At 45.5% G+C, this 21,155-nt stretch overlaps 1 protein-coding gene and 1 pseudogene across 3 annotated transcripts; one reads left to right on the top strand and one right to left on the bottom strand.

Moving 5' to 3' along the window:
* Gm7676 (predicted gene 7676) lies at positions 8,177-8,840 on the bottom strand (annotated as a pseudogene).
* Positions 14,643-20,208, top strand: Coprs (coordinator of PRMT5, differentiation stimulator). 3 transcript variants are annotated; one of them, NM_025556.3, is made up of 4 exons: positions 14,724-14,828; positions 17,169-17,235; positions 19,114-19,329; positions 19,794-20,207. In NM_025556.3, the coding sequence occupies exons 1-4, from the start codon at positions 14,760-14,762 to the stop codon at positions 19,961-19,963; spliced, it is 522 nt and encodes a 173-aa protein (NP_079832.1). In that variant the 5' UTR covers positions 14,724-14,759; the 3' UTR covers positions 19,964-20,207. The 3 variants fall into 3 exon arrangements, with proteins under 3 accessions (XP_011240372.1, NP_079832.1, NP_001345988.1); XM_011242070.3 differs by lacking the exons at positions 19,114-19,329; positions 19,794-20,207 and adding an exon at positions 18,087-18,950 and having other exon boundaries at positions 14,643-14,828; NM_001359059.1 differs by lacking the exon at positions 19,114-19,329 and having other exon boundaries at positions 19,794-20,208.
* Positions 20,209-21,155: the final 947 nt, after the last annotated feature.

Raw genomic sequence — 21,155 nt, 5'->3', positions numbered from 1 at the left:
AATAGAAACCCTGACTAAGACAAATTGGTACCAGCAGAGTGGGGTATTCCTGTGACAACCTGACCATGTTTTGGGGAGGTCTGTGGAAGGACTTTGGAACTTTGGTCTTGAAGATCCATTCGTTGTTAAGAGCTCTGTGGGATGTTGTGTAGGAGCTTGGAAGATAATGTTGAGAACAGTGCAGAAGATGGAGGCCTGGCTTGTGAAATTTCAGAGGGAAAATTAAAGACTCTTTTCAGGGCCATTGCTGTTTTGATTGTGAAGATTCTGTAGTTCTGGTTAGCTGGGGCTGAAGAATCAGCTGTGATTAACAAGATACCAGAACTACTAAAGCAAAAACTTTGCATTACTGGGACTATTGATGCTGGTTAGCTGGAGCTAAGAAATTAGCGGTGATTAAGAAGAGACCAGCATCATTGAGGTGACATCTTCTGGGAAGTGTTTTCTGAGAGCACAGTGGCTGTGTTCCAGATATAGCCAAAGTTGTACCTTGTGCTGTGGCTGGACTTGGTAATGTGTAAGGGTCACCCAGGTGATACTGGTTTTGAAGGCATGAAGGAGTTGAGCAGAGCAGGTGAGGCTTGGCACTGTGAGAGGCCATGGAAGGCCATTGGTGAAAGTCCAGTCTCAGTTGCAATTGATGGCCCAGGACTGAAGGGGTCATGCAGTGTTTTGGAGATGCCAGTACCATGAGATGACCACCAAGAGCAGCAGCAGCAGTGGAGTACAGGCATCTGGAGCCTAGAGGATGACGCGTGTGCTACAAAGGGCATGGCTGGAGAAGTGATCCAAGCCCTTGGAGGAGCCCAGAAGATCGTAAGTTGGATCCCAGACATTGGACGGTTGGAGATTGACTTTTGCTTTTGATTGTGGCTGTGCCCTGATATTTTCCCTCTTGAAGGAAGAAACTGTTTTAGTGGAGCCCACAGTTAAGAGACTTTTAATTGTAAAAAGACTTTGGATTTTAAAAGAGATGGACATTTTAAAGAGATTGAAATTTTAAGAATATGTAAAGACTGTGGAACTTTTAAAGTTATTTAGATCTTGGGGATGAATAAGAATGTAAGGGTTGAGGCTTACTAGTGATGTGTTTGTGTGCCAAGTTGACAAGGGGTCAATTGTACTGGCTACTTTTGTGTCAACTTGACACAGCTGGGGTTATCACAGAGAAAGGAGCTTCAGTTGAGGAAATGCCTCCATGAGATCCAACTCTAAGGCATTTTCTCAATTAGTGATCAAGGGGGAAAGGCCCCTTGTGGGTGGGACCATCTCTGGGCTGGTAGTCTTGGGTTCTATAAGAGAGCAGGCTGAGCAAGCCAGGCAAGGCAAGCCAGTAAAGAACATCCCTCCATGGCCTCTGCATCAGCTCCTGCTTTCTGACCTGCTTGAGTTCCAGTCCTGGCTTCCTTGGTGATGAACAGCAGTATGGAAGTGTAAGCCGAATAAACCCTTTCCTCCCCAACTTGTTTCTTGGTCATGATGTTTGTGCAGGAATAGAAACCCTGACTAAGACAGACTGGAAGAGTGTAATTCAGAGGCAACCAAAGTTATCATCAAGTCCTTGCAACATCCTGCAGAAATGGACTCCAAGTTGAAAACCTCCCCACGGAACAGCTTTCTACTTCCTGTTCCCACCACAGGCATCATTAGAGCATTGGAACAAACTATCACAACCTCGGCTGGAAATGGTTTACTGTTCAACTGTTCCAAGGATGCAATGTTTTAATGCCCTGAGTTGCTTCTGTGTTTCCCTCTCTCATCACAGAGCCAAGGGGCTGTTTTTCCTCTCCTCTCCTGAACCAGGTTGGGGTTTTGAAGAACATTGACATAGACCTGCTTGAGGCTAAGAAGTGGCTCCCATAATCAGCTTTCAACAAGTTTAAATAGCACATGGGTATTCACATTGAATATTATACTATCCTGTGCTTCAATGTTATACAGCAGTAAAATAGAGTAACAACAGAGGGCCACAATGTAACAGGATCCTACAGCAGGACAAGGATTCCACAAAGTAACAACAGAAGTCCAAAAGATTAACAGCTGGTAGAGTGTCAGCTTGGGACCTGGAAGCAATCTCAGGAGACAGGAGTGACATATGTGTGTACACATATATATACATGTACATATATACTCACATATATAAAATGTGACTTCTATGTTAGAATACTCTAAAACTTTTCCACTCTGATAAACCAAAGCAATTTTAGGTCAGGCCCCCCCCCCCCAAATAGCTGCATGTTTCATAGATATCACAGAAAAACTTTAAGGCAAGCCAACTTGGAGAACTCAGGAAGCTGACTTTTGCACTTAGGTTAGGAAACAACTTAGACAAAATTCTGCTTAGATGCTAAGGACGTGATATCAGGCTATGCCCCAGTCCAAGTTACTCTATGTTATGAAAACAAAACCAAACTGAGAGACTCCCTTTCACAAAAAGCCTTTGGCTCCGTTCTAAGGATGGAGACCAAGCATGCACCCGAGTGCACAGTCGCTCCAGGACCACCGAGGTAGCAGAGACTGTTAAGTTACTTACATTTTAGGAGTAAAGAGGGTTCTATGCTACACATTTATCAGAGTAAATGAAGACTGGTTAAGACTACATGGGCATACTAAAGGTGTATCAGAGCCAGGTGTGGTGGCGCACAGCTTTAATCCCAGCACTCAGACGGAGGCAGGTGGATTTCTGAGTTTGAGGCCAGCCTGGTCTACAAAGTGAATTCCAGGACAGCCAGGGCTACACAGAGAAACTCTGTCACAGAGAAAAAAAAAAAAGAAAAGTTGTATCAGGGAAGTTAGGCCCAAGCATTCATTGCCCACATCAGATGAAAGACAATGGGTAATTCCCTCCCCTGGACCTCATAAAAAGGTGGGCACGAAGCACTGTGATGGTGACAGCCCTGACCTGTCATCTGACTGTCAGTATAACTCTTGCCTGTCTTGAGTGTCTCTGGAGGACCCTGCTATTGATACAGCCTATTCACCTACTGTTTGCCCTTTTTCCTATTATCGATCCATCCATCCATTCATCCATCCGTTAATCCATCTATCTGTTCATCTATCCGTTCATCCATCCATCCATCCATCCATCCATCCATCCATCCATCTTTTCATCTATCCATCTCTTCATCCATCCATTCATCCATCCATCCACCCACCCATCCATCCATCTGTCCATCCATCCATCCATCCATCCATCCATCCATCTGTTCATTCATTTGGTCCAGATCCTTCCCTTTGATCTCTGCAGCTGATTAAACTTTATAGCTCCATTTTTAGCCCTGTAGCCTGGGGCAGCCTGACTCCACAAGCACAGCTTCTTCACTGTGGCTGGTGTAATTATTTTATTATCAACACAGACCCCATTCAACCTGTTTCTGAAACCACTTGAGACCTGACTGCAACCTTCTAGAATCTTTTGCATATATTGTATAAAATGCACACATATACATACATACATACACGATACATTTGCTGTGATATGTGATACAAGAGTTAACATTAAGAGTGGAATAAAATGACATGTGTTAGTGTTGAAGACCAGATTACCAAGAAAAGCAGGATTAAGTAGCTGCCACTGAAGCTGCGGTACCTTGTGAATTTATTGTCATCCAATAAATTCTAATGTTGTTGAAAGAAGTGAATTGAAAATTTCTGGTTTCTTTGGAGATTCAATTGTGTCAAGTGATGTTTTTCTGGAAGTTGTTTTATGACAGTATCTTTTGCTAAAGCAGACACACGAGAGGATGCTTTACTGAGGTAGACACTGGAGAGGAAACATGATGTTTGGAAGAGGACAAGTAGAACCCAACAGACAGTGAACAATGCTCTTGCATTGGTTCTCCTTGCAACACTTTGCTGGTCTTTGCTGATCTTTGCTGATCTTCTTTGTTGTCATGGCTTCACAGAGAGAAAAGCACTAAAGAACTTCTCATGGCTTTCCAGCTACTTCTTGCTGCTTCTGCAGACTCATGCTGATTTGGCACAGCCTCGAGGTTTCTTCTGGATGGAGCCACTGCCACTGATTTAATGTTTGCTATTTGCCAATTGGACTGGACTGCTGCTATACTGACAATGAAGATTGGAAACATGCCAAAGAACTATTTCTAGGCAGCTCCACACCCACTAGCCCCGTTAACCATCTTTCTCCCCATCTTTGGTCAGTGGGCTAGAAGGGAGGTTGAAGCATTTAAGAACCCTTATTAAAGTAGGCTTTAAAGGATCTAAGCCAACACAGAGCATGTTTGTCTATATTTCTGACAGCACACTCAGGACAGGATCATGAAATGACTGTTGCTATTGCTGAGTGCCTACTGTGCCTCATGCATCTAAAGCCACTTGTATATCTGATCAGCTACTGATGGAGGTGGCAGTTCCCTCTAGCCATGAGGGAGTAGATTTATCTGCCCAGATTTAACTATGTCTTACAGTTTCCTGATTTTTATTCCCACATGATTTTGACAAACCATATTTACTCATATTAAGAGAACTTGTTTAAGAAGAAAAAATGTATATGGCTGGGTCTGCTCAGGGCTCTGATGTTACAGTATACTTTGTTCCCTGGCCATCTAAGAGGGAACTGTGCAGAGTGTTGAGGCCTTCTTGGGATCTTCTAATGGTCACCTTGAAATGGTCAGACACACATAACACGATGGTTCTGCATGAATGTGTAGATTGACTGTGAATATACCTATGATGATTTTAAAAGACAAAGAAATGGGAGCAGAAAGTCAGATTTTCTCCAGCTGAACTCCAGATCGGATTTCTTGGTGACAGGGTTGCTTCTGTGTGGCCCAGTTCTACCTAAGCACTGAGAGAGGCCCTGTGCCTCCCTTACTGGGAGGGGACTCGGTGGGAATGCCAAAGTTCAGGACTGAGAAGAACAAGCAAGATGCAATAAGGAATTGGACCTGGGAGCTCCCAAGTATGGGTAAAGCCTGGCCAGCTACATCACTGGGTGTTGGTTTGCTTCCTTGTGTTAACTTGCTCCTGTCTGGGAAGATTTTAAGAATGAAAAATTATGCCTTTTATGTTGCTTTTCATTCTCTAAAGATTCTACTTCTCATAGCAGCATGGCTACTCTGTCTCACCGTGGGAGCCACGTGATGTGATAGAAAGCAGAGGGGGAGGAAAGGAAGATGAATATTTCCAGATATCATCTTGCCTTACTAAAAGAAAATCACATAGGTAGAATACATTCAGCCGCTATTGTGCCTTAGAGATGCACAGAGGAAACTGCAAGTATTTTTTTTTAATGGAGAAAATAACATACTTTGTATAGATATTTCTCCCTTGACTGAAGGGCAGTTGAGCTGTTAGAACCAACGCACTTAGAAAGGGTGTTTGTAAGAAGGAGCCGCTTGCTACAGTTCCTACAATTACAGTGGCATGCTTTCCTGGGCTGCTGCCTTTCATCCTCTCATGGAGGAAGACCCAGCAGCTGCGCAGGCTCCGACGGAGAAACGCTGATGTGGGGACAGGCCTGTCTCTTCTCCTTTCCCTCTTTCCCTGTGGAAGCTAAGGGAAAGTCTCCCTAGGCTCGCCTCAACTTAATCCCTCCTGCCTTGGTCTCCAGAGGGCTAGGATTTCACGAGTACACCATCATGCCTGGCTCATGCGTGTCTCTGTAAGCCCATAAACTTTGCTCCAGGCAGGGCACAAAGATTTATAACTACAGCTCCCAGGAATCCAAAATGCTCTGCAGGCACTCGAACTCATGTGAGCAGGCACACACACACACACACACACACACACACACACACACACACACACAGAGAGAGAGAGAGAGAGAGAGAGAGAGAGAGAGAGAGATTGAAAATAAAAATCTAAGAAAGAAAAACAAGGTGTGGAAGATGGATCATCCAGGAAAGATTTGAGCCCTGCCAACACCCTCGTCTTAGAGGTTAGAGGTGAAGGTGTGTTCTGAGGCTGCCCACAGTTGAATCAGCATGTCCTAATCCAAAGCTTGGGCTGAGCTACAGACTTCCTGGAGCCCATACTCCATCTTAGTCTTTAATTTTACACCCCTCACAGAACTAGGAGAGGTGCTGGAGAGTGGTTAGGCAACGAACGCCAAGCACCCGGCGTGAAAAAGGCTCACTCCAAGAGTCATCCAGTTCTAGAGCCCAAACAGGGTGGTGCCAGTGCACACCAAGGACAGAATCTCACTGCTTTGGAGACGGTACCAGCTAATCCTTCAGTGCTGTGACAAGACATCGGGCAGGCAGGAAGGGTTATGTGGGTTCACAGTTTGAGAGAGCGTCTGGTCCATCATGCTGGGGGATCATGGCTCTGGTCCATCACACTGGGGGGTCATGGCGGCAGGCGTGAGAAGCAGGTGACATCCACAGTCAGGAAGCAGAGAGAGAACCACTGGGGCTCAACTTCCACCTCATTATCTAGGCCAGAACCACAACCATCAACTAGTGACCCCTAAATTCAGAGTGTGTCTTCCCTCCCGAGTTACACCTCTCTGGAGAAGCCCTTATAGACATGCTCAGAGGTGTGTGGTTCTAAATACCATGGAGTGGACAGTGGGGATTAACCATCACAGCTAGACTCTATGCCCATTGTGTTAGCTTCCAGAGCAGAGAAGTGTACTCCCAGCAGATGCCACACATAACCCTGCCCACTCTCTGAGGCAGCTAAACAATGCCTGTCTCTGTGCTGACCCATAAGAAGCTTCCAGCCAAGAGGCCTTTCATTGTGGAAACAGGAGGCAGTTGGGTGCTTTAGGTGGTGTTTTTATTGAGGAAGATGGAAGATCTCTACCACGGAGTGATGTTGAGACACACCATCAGCATTCCGCCAGTCCTCCAGCGCTGGCCCAGTGTTCTGTCCTGTGGCTTTGGCTCTGATGTCACTAGAGTCCTTCTCCCTTCCCCAAGAAGAGATGAGCCCTGCTCAGTGAAATTGTACATGCTTATGCCAGTGAGGTCAAGACACAGCACCCATGGATGCATGAACAATGGGATGGCTCCTTATTCCGTCAAATGGAATACAGAGATCTAGGCCACACATTGAACTCTGCCCTTTTTAGGAGTAACCGAGTCCTAGCAGGGAACCAATGGACGTTCAAGTTAGGGTGATTTATAAAAGGCTTTTTCAAGGATCGCAGGTAGGGCATGAGTGGAACTGTCAGGGACTAGTCCTTGTAAGAGAACTCAGGCAGGGGCAGCCTGGGGTGATGGGCAGGCAAGGCTGGGGGCGGGGCAGGGTGGAACACGCCAAGGATGCTGCTGAGAGCCAGTGATACTGAGAAGAGGTGGGGTGAATTTGCTTACAGTTCTTTGCATGCCAAATGTGAACTTTGGTTCGATTTTTATGGCTCTCACCTGGGCAATGTGCAGGATGTATAACCAGCAATTTAATCTCAAGTCAGAAGGGAGATCTTTGTACCCTGCACACATGCTCCATATAAGGAAGGCAGCTGCCCTGGAGATAAAGTGGCATATTTTTAGTATGTGAGTGTCAGGACAGTGTCTATCCTCCTGCACGGTCAGAATGTGCCCCTGGGGTTACCTTCCAGGTATCCCAGATAAAGGCCTTCCAAGTGATGCCCAGCTCCTCTTCCCAGCTGGGGCAGAAAGAGGAAACGGCCTAGGGGTGACTTTGGCCAAAGCACTGTGTTAATTAGGCTCTGCTGAACCGCTCTGTAGAAAGCAGCCCTAGCTAAGAACAAAGTCTGGTGCCATTCAGGGAGGGTTCCTCCCCCTTCATGGAATGTGCAGGACTTTCCCTTCTATTTCCCACAAAAAGGTCAAGGATCAGGAGGAGGAATCAGGGTGGAATGTGACCCCTCTACAAAAATGTGAAATTGCTTCAGTAGTGCTTTAATGTTTTTATTTTAGCTACTATAAACACCTCTTAGCACACTGTAGCATGGAAGTTTTATGTAGGTAGATGCACATGTAGATTAGTTCCTTCCTTACCTTACTAGGAAACAGGGAATACTTAGCTGGCTTCCTGGTCCAGCACTACCCCATGAAATGTCAGCGCTGGGCTGACATTTGAAGAGTGGAGCATGTTCAACCAAAACCAATGCCCGAGCCATCTCTTCATCAAGCCCGTGGACTCGCGGTGACCGAGGGCTGAGTATTGAAGTGACAGGGATGAGCCATGCTAATTACAAGTCTAGGGCTCTTCATTCTCTATGCACAAACCTTCTTTTTTTTTTTTTTCACAGCACGTGCACTTTATTGAGTCCACCATGGACAGATTTGTGAGTGTCACATTTGCATATGTATGGGGCAAATGGTCAGGACTAAGTCTAGGGTTTGGGGCAGTGATAGACAAGGAAACACATAGCAAGCCCGGGAGGCCCCAGAATCTGTTATCTACTGTGAGATGTTGCAAGACATCTCACATCATCTAGTGGCATAGACAACGATGACGACGATGGCCATGAGGATGGTGAAGAACAGGGAGCTGATGTTCAGGCACCTGGCGGTGGAGGCGAAGGCCTGGGCCCCAGTCGTATCACCCACCATCTTCCTGTCCTTAGACTTCACGGAGTAGGCATAGGCTATGAAGCCCAGGCAGCAGAAGTTCATGAAGAGTGTATTGAACAGGGACCAGATCACATGGTCAGGCGTGGAGATCTCAGGCATGTTGATTGTGGTGGCTGTCGCAGAAGTTGAGATGTGGGGTGACCCCAGTAAAACCACCTCTTGCTGCTCCTTAGGCATCTCTTGGCTTTTGAAGCTGCAGAGTGAGAATAAGGAAGGAATGAGAAGGCTTTTCAAACTGGGCAGTCCGGAGCCTGCTGCGCAGTGGGCCGGCCTTTTTTCTCCAGCGGGGTCTGTTTCTCAGAAACCTACTTCCTTATGTTTACAATTTGGTGTCCACAAACCTTCTTAAACCTGCAGGAGACCAGGGTGAGCAGCCAGATCATGCTCTAGCAACTTCATCTCTAGCAACTCAGAGCTCCTTCATCATGTTAGCTTCTACGCCTCTTTAGCAACTGTGTTTTCAGAAACAACTCTATTTCTTAGAGAAGCTATAGTACATAGATATCGCTAAGCTACATTTTCAGATGACAGAACCCCATGTGACTAAGCCAACAAAGTACCCTGGCAGAGGGAGGCTTAGGCGCTGCTCTCCTCACAGGACTGTGGTACCAACTTGTTTCCTCCCTGAAGCCAAGAGGTTTTGAGAAGAAAACTAAAATGCATATAATTCTGGCAAGCTGTGCTCGAGCGGGGGCTGGGGTTAGGGTTACAGTAGTGCTGAGGTTAGGGCTAGGGTTAGAAGTTAGGGTTGCAATTAGAGTGGGGTTGAGGTTATAGATAGGGTTAAAGGTTAGGGTTGCAGTTAGAGTGGGATTGTGGTTATGGTTAGGGTTAAAGGTTAGGGTTAGGGTTATAGTGGGACTGTGGATTTGGTTAGGGTTAGCATTAGAGAGTGAGGGTTACAGGTTGGAGTTAGGGTTGGGCTAGGGGTTAGGGTTAGGACTACAGTAAGGGAGTAGTGTTTATGTTAAAGTTAGGACCATGATTATGGTTTGAGTTAGATTCAGAGGGTAAAGTTAGGGTTAATTTTAAGTATTCACATATACATCTATATAAATATATATATATAAATAAGCACATAAACAGACACATGAATACACATAAACATCCATATATTAGACACACAGGTACACATACAGGTGCATATACACATATAGATATAAACACACATCAATATATACCTGTAAACATATTAACATACACATGTACATACCCACAAACTTACCCATGTACACACATAAACACACACATGTATACACATAAATATACATATACACAGAGAAACACATATGTAAACAAAAAAGATACACACATATATGTACAAAATACATGTACAAAAACATACACATATATGCAAATAAATATATGCATGTACTCAGTTACACACATATACACACATAAATATATATGTATAAAGATAAAAATGCAAGTATACATAAATATACACACAAATACACGTAAATATACACTTGTAAGATAATATTTACATGTATACATATCCACAGATATATATGTGCATGTACATATATGTACATATGTATGCATGCATATTCAAATATACACACAAATATATATACATGTATAGAAACATAAATATACACATGTTCACACAAATAAACATTTTTTCTCACATATATATACATATGTGCACCTACATATATATATATATATGTATATATATATATGTACAACACAAATATGCATGTGTATACACACATACATATATAAATGTTTACATGTGTGCAGACATATAGATATATATACACTTAGACACTACTATATGCATACACATAGATATACACATGTAGTCACATGTAAATATTTATATGTACATGTATACACATTTTAGTATACATGTAGTCACATATATAAACACGAACACACATAATGATTTGCATATGTAAGTATAAACACGTACATATTCATAAATATGTGCTCACAAACATAGGCACGTGTCCACACACACACATGGAAACATCCACATGTCCACATTCATGAGCATATATACATGTCACACCGTATGTCTCGAGGTGCTCTAGGCATGCTGGAAGCTCTGGCCTGGCCAGTGTTGTGAGGCCCAGGAGCTTGTTCACTCAAAGGCCCTGGGCAGCCATGTTTTTGAGAAGGCTGCTCCTGAAACCACATACATATAAGATGATCCACTTGTGTTTCATTCTCTTTAGGACATGTTTTAAGACTTTAATAAAAACTCATTTGGAATCTATTTGTCTTTTGAGAAAGAACCTTGGGGTGGTATTTCTTCTCTCTCTTTCTCTCTACATATATATATATGTACATTGTCTCTACATATGTATATATGTACTATATATATATATATATATATATGTACACTGTCGCTGTCCTCAGACACACCAAAAGAGGGCATCAGATCCCATTACAGATGGTTGTGAGCCACCATGGGATTTGAACTCAGGACCTCTACAAAGAGCAATCAGATGTTCTTAATCACTGAGCCATCTCTCCAGCATTGTGGCATTTCTTATTAAGGGTCAAGATCTGAATAGCCTGTTTCTAATGCATTACTAAATTATGCCAAACCTCCTAGTCTACGTAGATAGCCTACAGTTCCTAATATGATATTATTCTCATCTGCCTCCACAACTGATCAGAAGCCTAAACTTTAAAAACACTTGTAAGCCTTAAGGAGTTGTTATAGATCTTTATGTAAGTGGGAGGAAAGTATTTTAGAAGGTACGGCGGGAAAACATTTACAACTCATTTATGCTTGCCTCTGAAAGAGCAAGCATGATGTAATCAGCCTGGGTTAGGTGCGTTATGGATTCCAGACAACAGAGACGACTGTGTGGCTGTAGGTCTGAGTGGTAGTGGGGCTTACTTGAAAGATCTATAACTGATGAAACCGTAGTCACTGCCTCCCCACCAGGGTGGATCTAAGAACAGGATCAGGTGAGTGTCTCTCTGTGTGACTTGGCCAGAAGGCTGTGTTCTAACATGCTGTTCCTGCAGGGCAATAAGAGTCCTCTCCTAATTAGCACAGATTAGAAGTGAATCTGTATTCATGCATCGATTATCTCAGAAGGAACCTGTCTTCATAATCATCCATCGCCAGCGCACTATGCTGAGCAGTTAATTTTCTGACATTGTAGGTTTTGAGCAGGTTCGTCTGCCCTTGAGATTTCTTGGGCAGGATGGAGTAACGAGACAAAAGCGATGTATAAAGCATAGGTTCCGGGTTCAGAGCCTCCTATAACAGGAGCTCTGGGAATATCATCATCAGATATTCCCAGAGCACCATCAAATGGATGGTGGCTCTCTGGGAGGGCTTTACTATCTGTGAGTTTCTTTACAAAGCTTGTCTCCCTTTTTCTTTTAAGACAGAGCTCACTGTTGTCAATGCAGTAACTCTGACAAATAAATACTCAAACTGTATTTCTCAAATTGGTGGCTACAATAAGCACCAGAGCTGGCTTGAAAAAGGTACTCACATTGAAACTGTTCCCAGTCCTTCTGCCTGTACTTGGCCCTTCAAGACTATATGTACCATAAATATAGTATTGAGGAAGTACTCTCAGAGACTCCCACTGCCAAACTGTGTTTCCTTGATGTTTCTTTTTATGAACAGTAAAAGCCATTCATTGCTGTTGATCACTGTAATCCCATCAAGAAGAAAGATGCTACTGTATCATTTGAGATGTGTCTTATAGAGTTGAGATTATATCACAATCACAGTTTGCATTTGTGGATCAACACTTGCCTGCCCTTCCTCCTTCAGTAAGAATTCCAATAAAAATTACGGCTGCCCTGGCTCACACCTGTAATTCCAGTACTAGAGAGGCTGAAGGTGGGGGTGGGGGTTGTGAGTTCAAGGCCAGCCTGAGCAAGATAGTTTCAGGCCAGCCTGAACTACAGAATGAACTCCTACCACAAGAACAAACCCGAAGTCACTTATTAAACCTAAGTCCCATGGAATTATACCGTGACACACACCTTTAGTCTCAGATACCAGCTACTTGGTAGAAAGCAGCATCAGAATTGTTTAAATCCAGGAGTTGGAGAAAGCTTGGCTAATATTGTGAGATCATGTGCCTCAGACAATGACAACAACAACAAACAGCTGTATGGTGTGTAGATTCTTTGTACACAGTAGGTAGAAATACTATTTGTCCACGTTGGAGATTGGCTACTAGAATATATTCTTTGAAATAGAATTGTTGGTCTCCAAAGTACCCTGAAATGTAATTGGATTAAGATTTTAAATAATCCCGAAGTCCTGAGTTCAATTCCCAGCAACCACATGGCAGCTCACAATCATCTATGATGGGATCCGATGCCCTCTTCTGGCATGCAGGTGTATGTACAGATAGAGTACTCAAACATTAAATAAATAAATAAATAAATAAGGCAAGAAGATCAGGAAGAGAAGTAAACACCATAATTCAGGGGTGGCTAATGTCACTAAATGTTGACTGAGACGGGAATAACCAACTGTCAGTCTCCACTTCTTGTATTGATTCGCAGATGTGTCCTCATTTAAACTGCTATGGAGGCGCTGGCCTGGGTGTCTGCTTACACAAGATGCAATAGGCTTTCTGTCCTTGTAGAAGAAGACATTTCATCCTTTTTAGTTTACAGGACAATTATCCATCTTTTTGTCTTTTTTTTTTTCAGTAAAATTATGTTGCTCAAAAAGGAGCAAGTACGTTGTATAAGCATGTCTTGTCTGGGAAGATGGATTTGTAGTTTCTAAGTCATGGCAGTGCGTGCTATTTTTAAAGCTTGTTATCATTCGGTGCAGATTTCTCTTTCAGTCAGAGTGTGGTGGCTCACACGTGTAATCTCTGCACTTGGAAAGCTGAAACAGACAGGAAGATCTCGATTTCTAATTGAACTTGGGCTGTCTAGCAAGACTCCTGTTCAAAACAAAATTGGAAGGTAAGTAAACATTTCTGATTCCTTTCCCCAAGCTGCTGTGGGAATAGCAATCATGCAGTGGGAAGCAAGTATCTCCTGAGAACAGGTTAGTCAAACGCGCGCTTGTGTGTGTGCGTGTGTGAAATCTATTTGTGTGTGTGTGTGTGAACGTGTGTGAATGTGTATGGGTGAATGTGTGTGTATATGTGTGAGAAATGTATGTGTGAATGTGTGTGTGAGAAATATATGTGTGAACGTGTGTGAATGTGCGCGCGCGAATGTGTTGTGTGTGAACGCTCATTTGTATGTGTATATGTGTGACAAATGTGTGTATCTGTGAATGTGTATGTGTGAATGTGTGAATGTGTATGTGTGCATGTGTGTGTGTGTGTGTGTGTGTGTGTGTGTGTGTGTGTATGTGAATGTACCTAAATACAATCTGCTCAGTCTATACAATGTTACTTGCATGTGTAGGGCTTCCAGGGCAGACCATTGGGTACTGAATAACCAACCACTGAATACTGGATAACCAACCACTGGGTACTGGATAACCAACGGTACTCTTCCTTGGGGAAGGCTATCTCTCCCACTCTCAGCAATCCTTAGTTGCCTATAGTTCTGTGTGTAGGGTTGAGGCTTTGTGAGCCAATTAGCATGTCTACTGGTATCATCTTTGTCCAGCTCCTGTTCCAGTAGTCATGTGGGCAAAACTTTTTAGCTGTAGCCTCTGACACTCCTAAGAGAAACGGAAAACGGAGAATTATTCAACAAAGTCACATTACTGACTTGGAGCACTGGCTTTTGACTCTAAGTTCCTAACACCACCTTGTTTTTGTGGTGGCACGTTGTTTTGCTCCTTTATCCTGGTTCCTTGCAGATTGACTTTAAAGACGATCATTAAATCAAAGCAGCATGTCTCCAGGCTGCTGGGTTATCATTTCAGATCATTTCAGGTTGCTGAAGTCCCTCATTAAGGGATGCTGTAGTGCGGGTGCAGCCTGCAATCTGGAAAACCCTGTGATTGGGTAGAGAGAAAAGTGATGGAGCCCATCGGCTGTGACTGTGTGACACCCGGGTGGGCTCTATGTGTCATTTCACAATGCAGTAGGAAAGCCCCGTGTGGCTGGGATGGCTCAGTGCCCAATCAGGCCTAAGGCTCGAAACCAGCACTAGAGGTCAGAAAGAGCTGTAGAGCCTGCGGTCCCGCACAACAACGCAGGTGGGCGTGCCGTCCGGCGCTGCCCCTGCGCCGCCCCGCCCCCTCGGTCGCCGCGCCGCCCCACGCCGATTGGCTTGTCCGCAGCCCGTCGGCCGTCACGTGCCGGAGCGTCCCAGGCGCCTGGCTGTGGGCGGCCGGGCATGGACCCTCAGGCAGCCACCGGTCGGGGCCCGGGCGAGCGGAGTTCGCAGGAGGCCCCCAGCGCGGAGGTGAGCGCGACGGGGTGGGGGACGCGGGCATCCGCGACCACCCAGGCGGGAAACCGCGGGGTTCACGCGCTGCCGGGAGGCCGCTCACCCGGGAAACGCCGGGGCCGCGCGAGTGCACGCAGAGAGCCTGGCCGGTAACGGCAGTGGGCGCGGGAACGCGCGCGGACCCGAGCCCTAGGCTGTGGCTGGCGCTGAAGGGAGAGGGACACTGGGGCTGCTGGGGAGCATCTGCGGGAGTGAATGCAGGGAACGCGGAGCTGGCTTCCCGGAGCCGGCTGCCCTGAGCCCGCTCCAGCCGCAGGGGGCTGGGTCAGGTGGGAGCTGCGAGGAAACGGATTTTTTTTTTCTCACCTTGAGGACCTCTGGCCATTGGTGGGGATGTGTAGCTGACCTTGGACGCCAGATGTCACCCGTGCTTTTTCCCATTTGATGAAACGAATGGTCCCCTTGTGACACGGGTTTTCAGAAACTTGTTTTTAAGTGCGCGCCATACAGCCTTTCCCCATGACCTGCCCGTATTGCATCCACCTACTGCGAGCTTCTTGACTGTAGACATCCTGTTTCCCAGAAGCCGCACCTATGCCTGGTGTATCCTAATTGGATGAATGAATAGAACGCTTACCAGAGCCTCAGTGATGGTACTTGAAGCTGCTATTCAAGTACCAATAGATTTGCAAAGAAAATCACTTTTGCAAAATAGGAGAGTGATGTTGTTAGGGCGGATCTGGAAAGGATGTTCTTGGGTGAGAGGGTAGGCCCAGCAAAGGTCTGGATATGAGAAAGGGCAAGGCAAATGGCCTTGGAGCTTGGGTCGGAGAGCAGGCTTCTTACAGAAAGGAACGTGAGAGTCAATATGAATGGCATTGCTGGTCTGTGATGGCAGTGGAGGGCTCGCGAAGCTTTTAAGTGGAAGGGTGAGCAGGAGTAGGGAGATAGGCGTGAGGTTCAAGTAAGAGGTCCAGCACCATAGGGGGCAGCAGTGGTCTGTGGTTATCACGGACTACAGGAGATAGAGTCATTAAAGCTCAGGGGTGACTAGATAATGAACGGTAATTAGGGTGAGTGCTAAGTACAGTTTATTTACATGCAGGATGAAGGCTGGAAAGACAGCCATGGTGGTCTTACAGAGTTTGGCTTGGCTCTTAGCACCCACAACAGATGTCTCAGCCCTCTGCAACTCCCTCTCCAGGGGATCCTCCTGGTATATTCACACACACACAAATATACACAAATAAAATAAATATTGCAATTTAAGTCAAAGAAGTGTTACTTCTTGCAGTCTAACAGGTGGTTTTGTTATTATTGTTGGCTTTATTGTAATATTTTTGAGACAGGGTCTCATGTAGCCCAGGAGCTGGGCTCACTCTGTGGCCAGGACTTCTGATCCTCCTGCACCTATCTCCTAAATGCTCAGATTACAGAGTGGCCCACCATGCCTGGTTTTATGTAGTGTTGGAAAAATCAGTGTGTAGCTTTGTGTACACTAGGCAGACACTTGACCAACTGAGCTACGTCTCCAACATATGTTAGATGTTTTATAAATATCCTCCATCATACGACCCCTGCCAGATCAGAACAGCCATTCCAGTATCTAAAGGTCACAGCCTACGTGCATGGTGGGGCAACAACTGACATCAGCCTGATCATCCAAGCCCTGGACATTACTGTTTCCACTGCAGAGAGACCTTGGGGGGAGTAAAGTTTGGGGAACTTTGAGGCAACAGGCCGCAAAATTACCTGGTTGGCATTGGGGGGGGGGCGGGGTTAGGTATTCTTTCCAGTGTGTAGAACTCAGGCTGCTTCTCCCGTGGACCGCTGTGGAATGGCTGTGTTGGAAGGAGTTGTTAGACATAAAGACCTGAGAAGGGCAAAGGTGTGCAGAGAAGTTGCAGGTTCAGGAGACAACTATCAATCCTGGCCAGGAAAAAAGAGAAGTTAGAGCAGTTAAAGTGTTTTTGGACTTAGAGGAAAGAGTTTACACACAGACTTGAGGTTACAAGCCGAGACCAGGGAGCTGTCCCATCTGGCTCTAGGGTCTCTGAGCTTGGAGAAGTCCTGCTGCCCAGACTTCTGAAGAGGGCCTGGGGCTGAGAGCAAAACTGACAGCTGTGACAGCTGTCCATTGGGCACCGCAAAAGGGCACTCCCAGCGGTCAGAACGGAGAAGTGTTCCTGGGTGATGCCTGTAGCCTACAGGCCCTGTTCTGAGGCCTTGCCAGGTCCTCAGAAGGGTGTGCAAACTCTACATCGTGCAGGGCATTATGGGTGGGCGGGTTTGGAGCTTCAAAGCAGTGACATGTCCTACTACCCAAGTTCCTGGTAATTATTTCTTCTTCCACAGGCTGGCTTTGCCACAGCTGACCTCTCTGGTCGGGAGACGGAGACTGAGCTGGCCGTGGATCGACTAGGCAAGTAGACGGCAGAGACTGGGGCTGGGGTGGCCATTGGAAGAGATGGAGACAGCACAGTCCCGCTGTCTTGTCTATCTTCTCTTGCTAGCTGACCCACTTAGCCACTGAGTTACCTTCTTTGCCCACTGTCTCAGCGGGACTCTTGGTTTAGAAGCTTCGAGGAGGTACTGGATGACCGTGGACCCAAACCACCCCATTTCACTGGGAGGAAAAGCATCTAGTGTGTGTAGCTAGGAAGACTGTTTCAGTTTCAGACCCAGGTTGTAGTCCTTGGGCTTGCCTTTTTCATCTCTAGATGGCTTTATCTTTAAAGTAGGGTACTTCGTCGTGTTGAATGAGAAGATCTGTAATGACACTGCCACTGTGTAGCTCTGTGATGTACTGAGTTACACTGGGTAGCACTGGTCTATACAGCCTGGGTACAGACAGCATGGGTATGATCAGAGTAGGTGCTAAGTGTTTCAGGCACAGATCTGAGTGTTTCCTTTTTTCCCCCTAAATAAACTCACAACAATCTGAGGACTATTTCACCAATGAGAAACTTAAGGTACATAGTAAAGTCTTAAAATACAGCAAAAGATATAGACTTGGCTTTACCTGTTAACTATATTAACTATATGACCTGGCTCATTCCGCTCTGTGATAGTGTGTACAACTGTCACTGCTACCTCTAGGATGTTGTCACGACCCCAAAAGGAAGCCCTGTCTCTGGAGCACTCTCCACTCTTTAGTTCTCAAGCCCCTAACTACTGATAGCTCCCCACCCCTAATGAATTACCTGGTATGGACATGCAAGTGTGAATTCACAGTAAAGGAAATTTTGGTCTCTTACGTCCTGCTTCTTCCAGCTCAGCACATTTCCAGGGTCCATTCCTGTAGCAGCCTGCGTCAGCACCCCTCACCCACAAGACTGAGCACGCCCACCACCAGGTTTCCTGCACTTTGTGGATCATTTATCCCCTGGTGGCATTTGGTGGCTGAATGGTGCTGCAGTGAACATCTTTTCTTGTCTGAAGTGTGCACTGTTTGAAGCGGAGTTGCCAGAGCATGTGGTAATTCAGGGTTAGTTACCTTCAGTGTCAGACAGCTCAGAACAGATCTGACCTGAGGCAGTCTGTCTCCAGATTCCGTGCTCTCCACTGAATTGTGTTATAGCTGTGATGACAGTCTTAACACCATGGCTGTTCTCAGGCCACTTGCTTCCTTTCCTCAGACCTGGTATCACCATAGCAACCCATGTTTTGGAGGTCTACTGTCCTTCTGTAGGCTTTGTTACGTTACTGTGTGGCTTCCCTGAATTCAGGAGGAAGAACACGGGGACTGGACAGGCTCCGTTCTGTTTTCCTTTGTGCACTTGCATCTAACAAGCTTCAAAAGGAAAAGTGGGGCATGGGCTTGAATAGCGGAAGTACACTCTGCCAGAGGCCATTGGGTTCACTGTAAACGACCTGAAGATGTCCCCTTTATAAGCCGATACCCTCTGTACTGACTGAGTGGCCTTGTTTATGACAAAACATCTTGGAAAAAATGATCAACTTCATTTCTAAAATATAAACTAAATACTCCAGTCAGTAAGTGCTCACGTAATGAAAGAACTATCTGTAGATTTTTTATTGCTTCCTTAGAAAACGGCTATTAGAAAGTTTCTTTTTTTTTTTTTTTTTCCCCCCGAGACAGGGTTTCTCTGTGTAGCCCTGGCTGTCCTGGAACTCACTTTGTAGACCAGGCTAGCCTAGAACTCAGAAATCCGCAAAGTGCGTCTGCCTCCCGAGTGCTGGGATTAAAGGCGTGTGCCACCACGCCCGGCAGAAAGTTTCTAACCATATGAGCAGACCTCCAGTTTATCATTTTTAAAAACTGTCTGTCTGTTCATAGCCAGTGGAGCTCAGAGCATCCCTGCTGACATTCCTGCCCATGCCGAGGGCCCAAGTTCTGAGGAGGAAGGCTTTGCAGTGGAGAAGGAAGCTGATGGGGAGTTGTATGCCTGGGAGCTGTCAGAGGGTCCATCCTGCCCACCCATGGAACAGGCTGCAGATCTTTTTAATGAGGACTGGGACTTGGAGCTGAAAGCAGACCAAGGAAATCCTTACGGTAGGTAGGGAGCCTCTGGGGTTGAGCCTGAGCAGCTCAGACCCTGCACCCTGGCCCTAAAGGCAAACAGTGTGGAAGTCAGATGGTGTTCATTGCTCCATTGTCCCAGGACTGGAATCTCTGCTTCTTTTCTGTATTAAAAACAAGTACACTGAATCCACAACATGTCAATTTGCTTTAACAAGAAAATTCTCCTAAAGTGTTTGAGCTGAGCGGCTGCAGATGGAAGTACTCTGCTGTCTGTCCCTTTGTATTCCTTTATGGGTTGTTTAGAGTGGCTTGTGTGCATTTCCTCAGGAAAGGACATGTGTGTGTGTGTGCGTGTGTGGGCGCACGCGAGTGTGCATGCATGCCCAAGAATATGTGTGTCTTCTATTAAAATACTTGCAGGTTTATTTCCTAGGCATTTTTCTGTGCAGTCCAGTTTGACTCTCCCTCTTGCATCTCTTGGAAACTGTCTGCAGATGCTGATGACATCCAGGGGAGCATTTCCCAAGAGATCAAGCCTTGGGTGTGCTGTGCACCACAGGGAGACATGATATACGACCCCAGTTGGCACCATCCACCTCCACTCATACCACACTACTCCAAGATGGTCTTCGAAACAGGACAGTTTGATGATGCCGAAGACTAGAAGTGTCACTTTCCACAGTGGAGTGGGGGAGTTTTTGTGTCCTCCAGATCACAAGTTGTTTCCTGTGTTTCAAGTGAGATACTCTGTCCGTTCTCAGCGACTCCTCAGTGTGGGCTATAGACAGGCATTAACTGGGGCATGTTGTTGTGGTGGTTGTTGTTAATGGACTCTGGAGTGTGTTGGAATTTTTGTCTGTGTTAGAGTTGTGTTCTTTATAAATAAAGTTAGGGAAAAATCACCTAGTATGCTCTGTCTGCGTCTCTTCCCTATAGTTATGACTTCTGGTCAGTGCCTTGCTCCTTCTCTCAAAGCCCTTGAGTTACATGTTAAGGATGGAAATAGTACTCTCAGAGAGAGAAGGCGCATGGCTTTGCTTCTGTGTATCCTGCATGTTTTAGCAGGGATTGTAACCCAGGGGTCACTGGTGACTGTGTGGCTTGTTTCTGTTGCCTCTGAAGGAAAGGCTAAACATTTACTAGTTTACAAGGAAGGAAACTAAATGGCACTTTAAGCCAGAAATTATATAATCCTTTTTAAAATAAAGATTTATTTATTTTATGTATATGAGTACACTGTTGCTGTTTTCAAACACACCAGAAGAGGGTATCAAATCCCATTACTGATGGTTGTGGGCCACCATGTGGTTGCTGGGAATTGAACTCAGGACCCCTGGGAGAGCAGTCAGTGCTCTTAACCGCTGAACCATCATCTCTCTAGCCTAGGGGACAGTTTAAAAATGCATTTCTTCCCCCTGCCCTCATCTTCCTCTGTCCACAGCTCTAGCTGCAGCTCAGAGTCCCTATCATATACTTAACCATCATTTGACACCAACGACTTCCATTTTGGTCATCTAGAACAGTGTCATTTAATCTCAGAACACCCGGAATGCTTCATTTCACTAGTGATTTCTAACTTGATTCCACAGTAATAGAGCTAGAAACATTCAGTCCTTGGAGGTTTTAAATTTATTCTAGGCCCAGACTGTTTTCATCATGCCAACGGATACTTGAAATGTACCTACCTTGCAGCTCCTGAGTTTTACAGTAATAAGACACATAGCTCCCAAGAGACCAGATCTTGTATATAGCCTTGGTATTGATACGCTTCTCGTTTGAGAGGTAAATTTTCCAACTTCCTTTTTTTTGATTCATCAGCTTTTGCCTTATATATTTTTAATGTACAGATAAATACT

Source organism: Mus musculus, chromosome 8, assembly GCF_000001635.26.
Source record: "Mus musculus strain C57BL/6J chromosome 8, GRCm38.p6 C57BL/6J".
Classification (NCBI taxonomy): domain Eukaryota; kingdom Metazoa; phylum Chordata; class Mammalia; order Rodentia; family Muridae; genus Mus; species Mus musculus.
The sequence above is the reverse complement of the archived record's forward strand: the minus strand, read 5'-3'. Positions and strand labels throughout refer to the sequence as shown.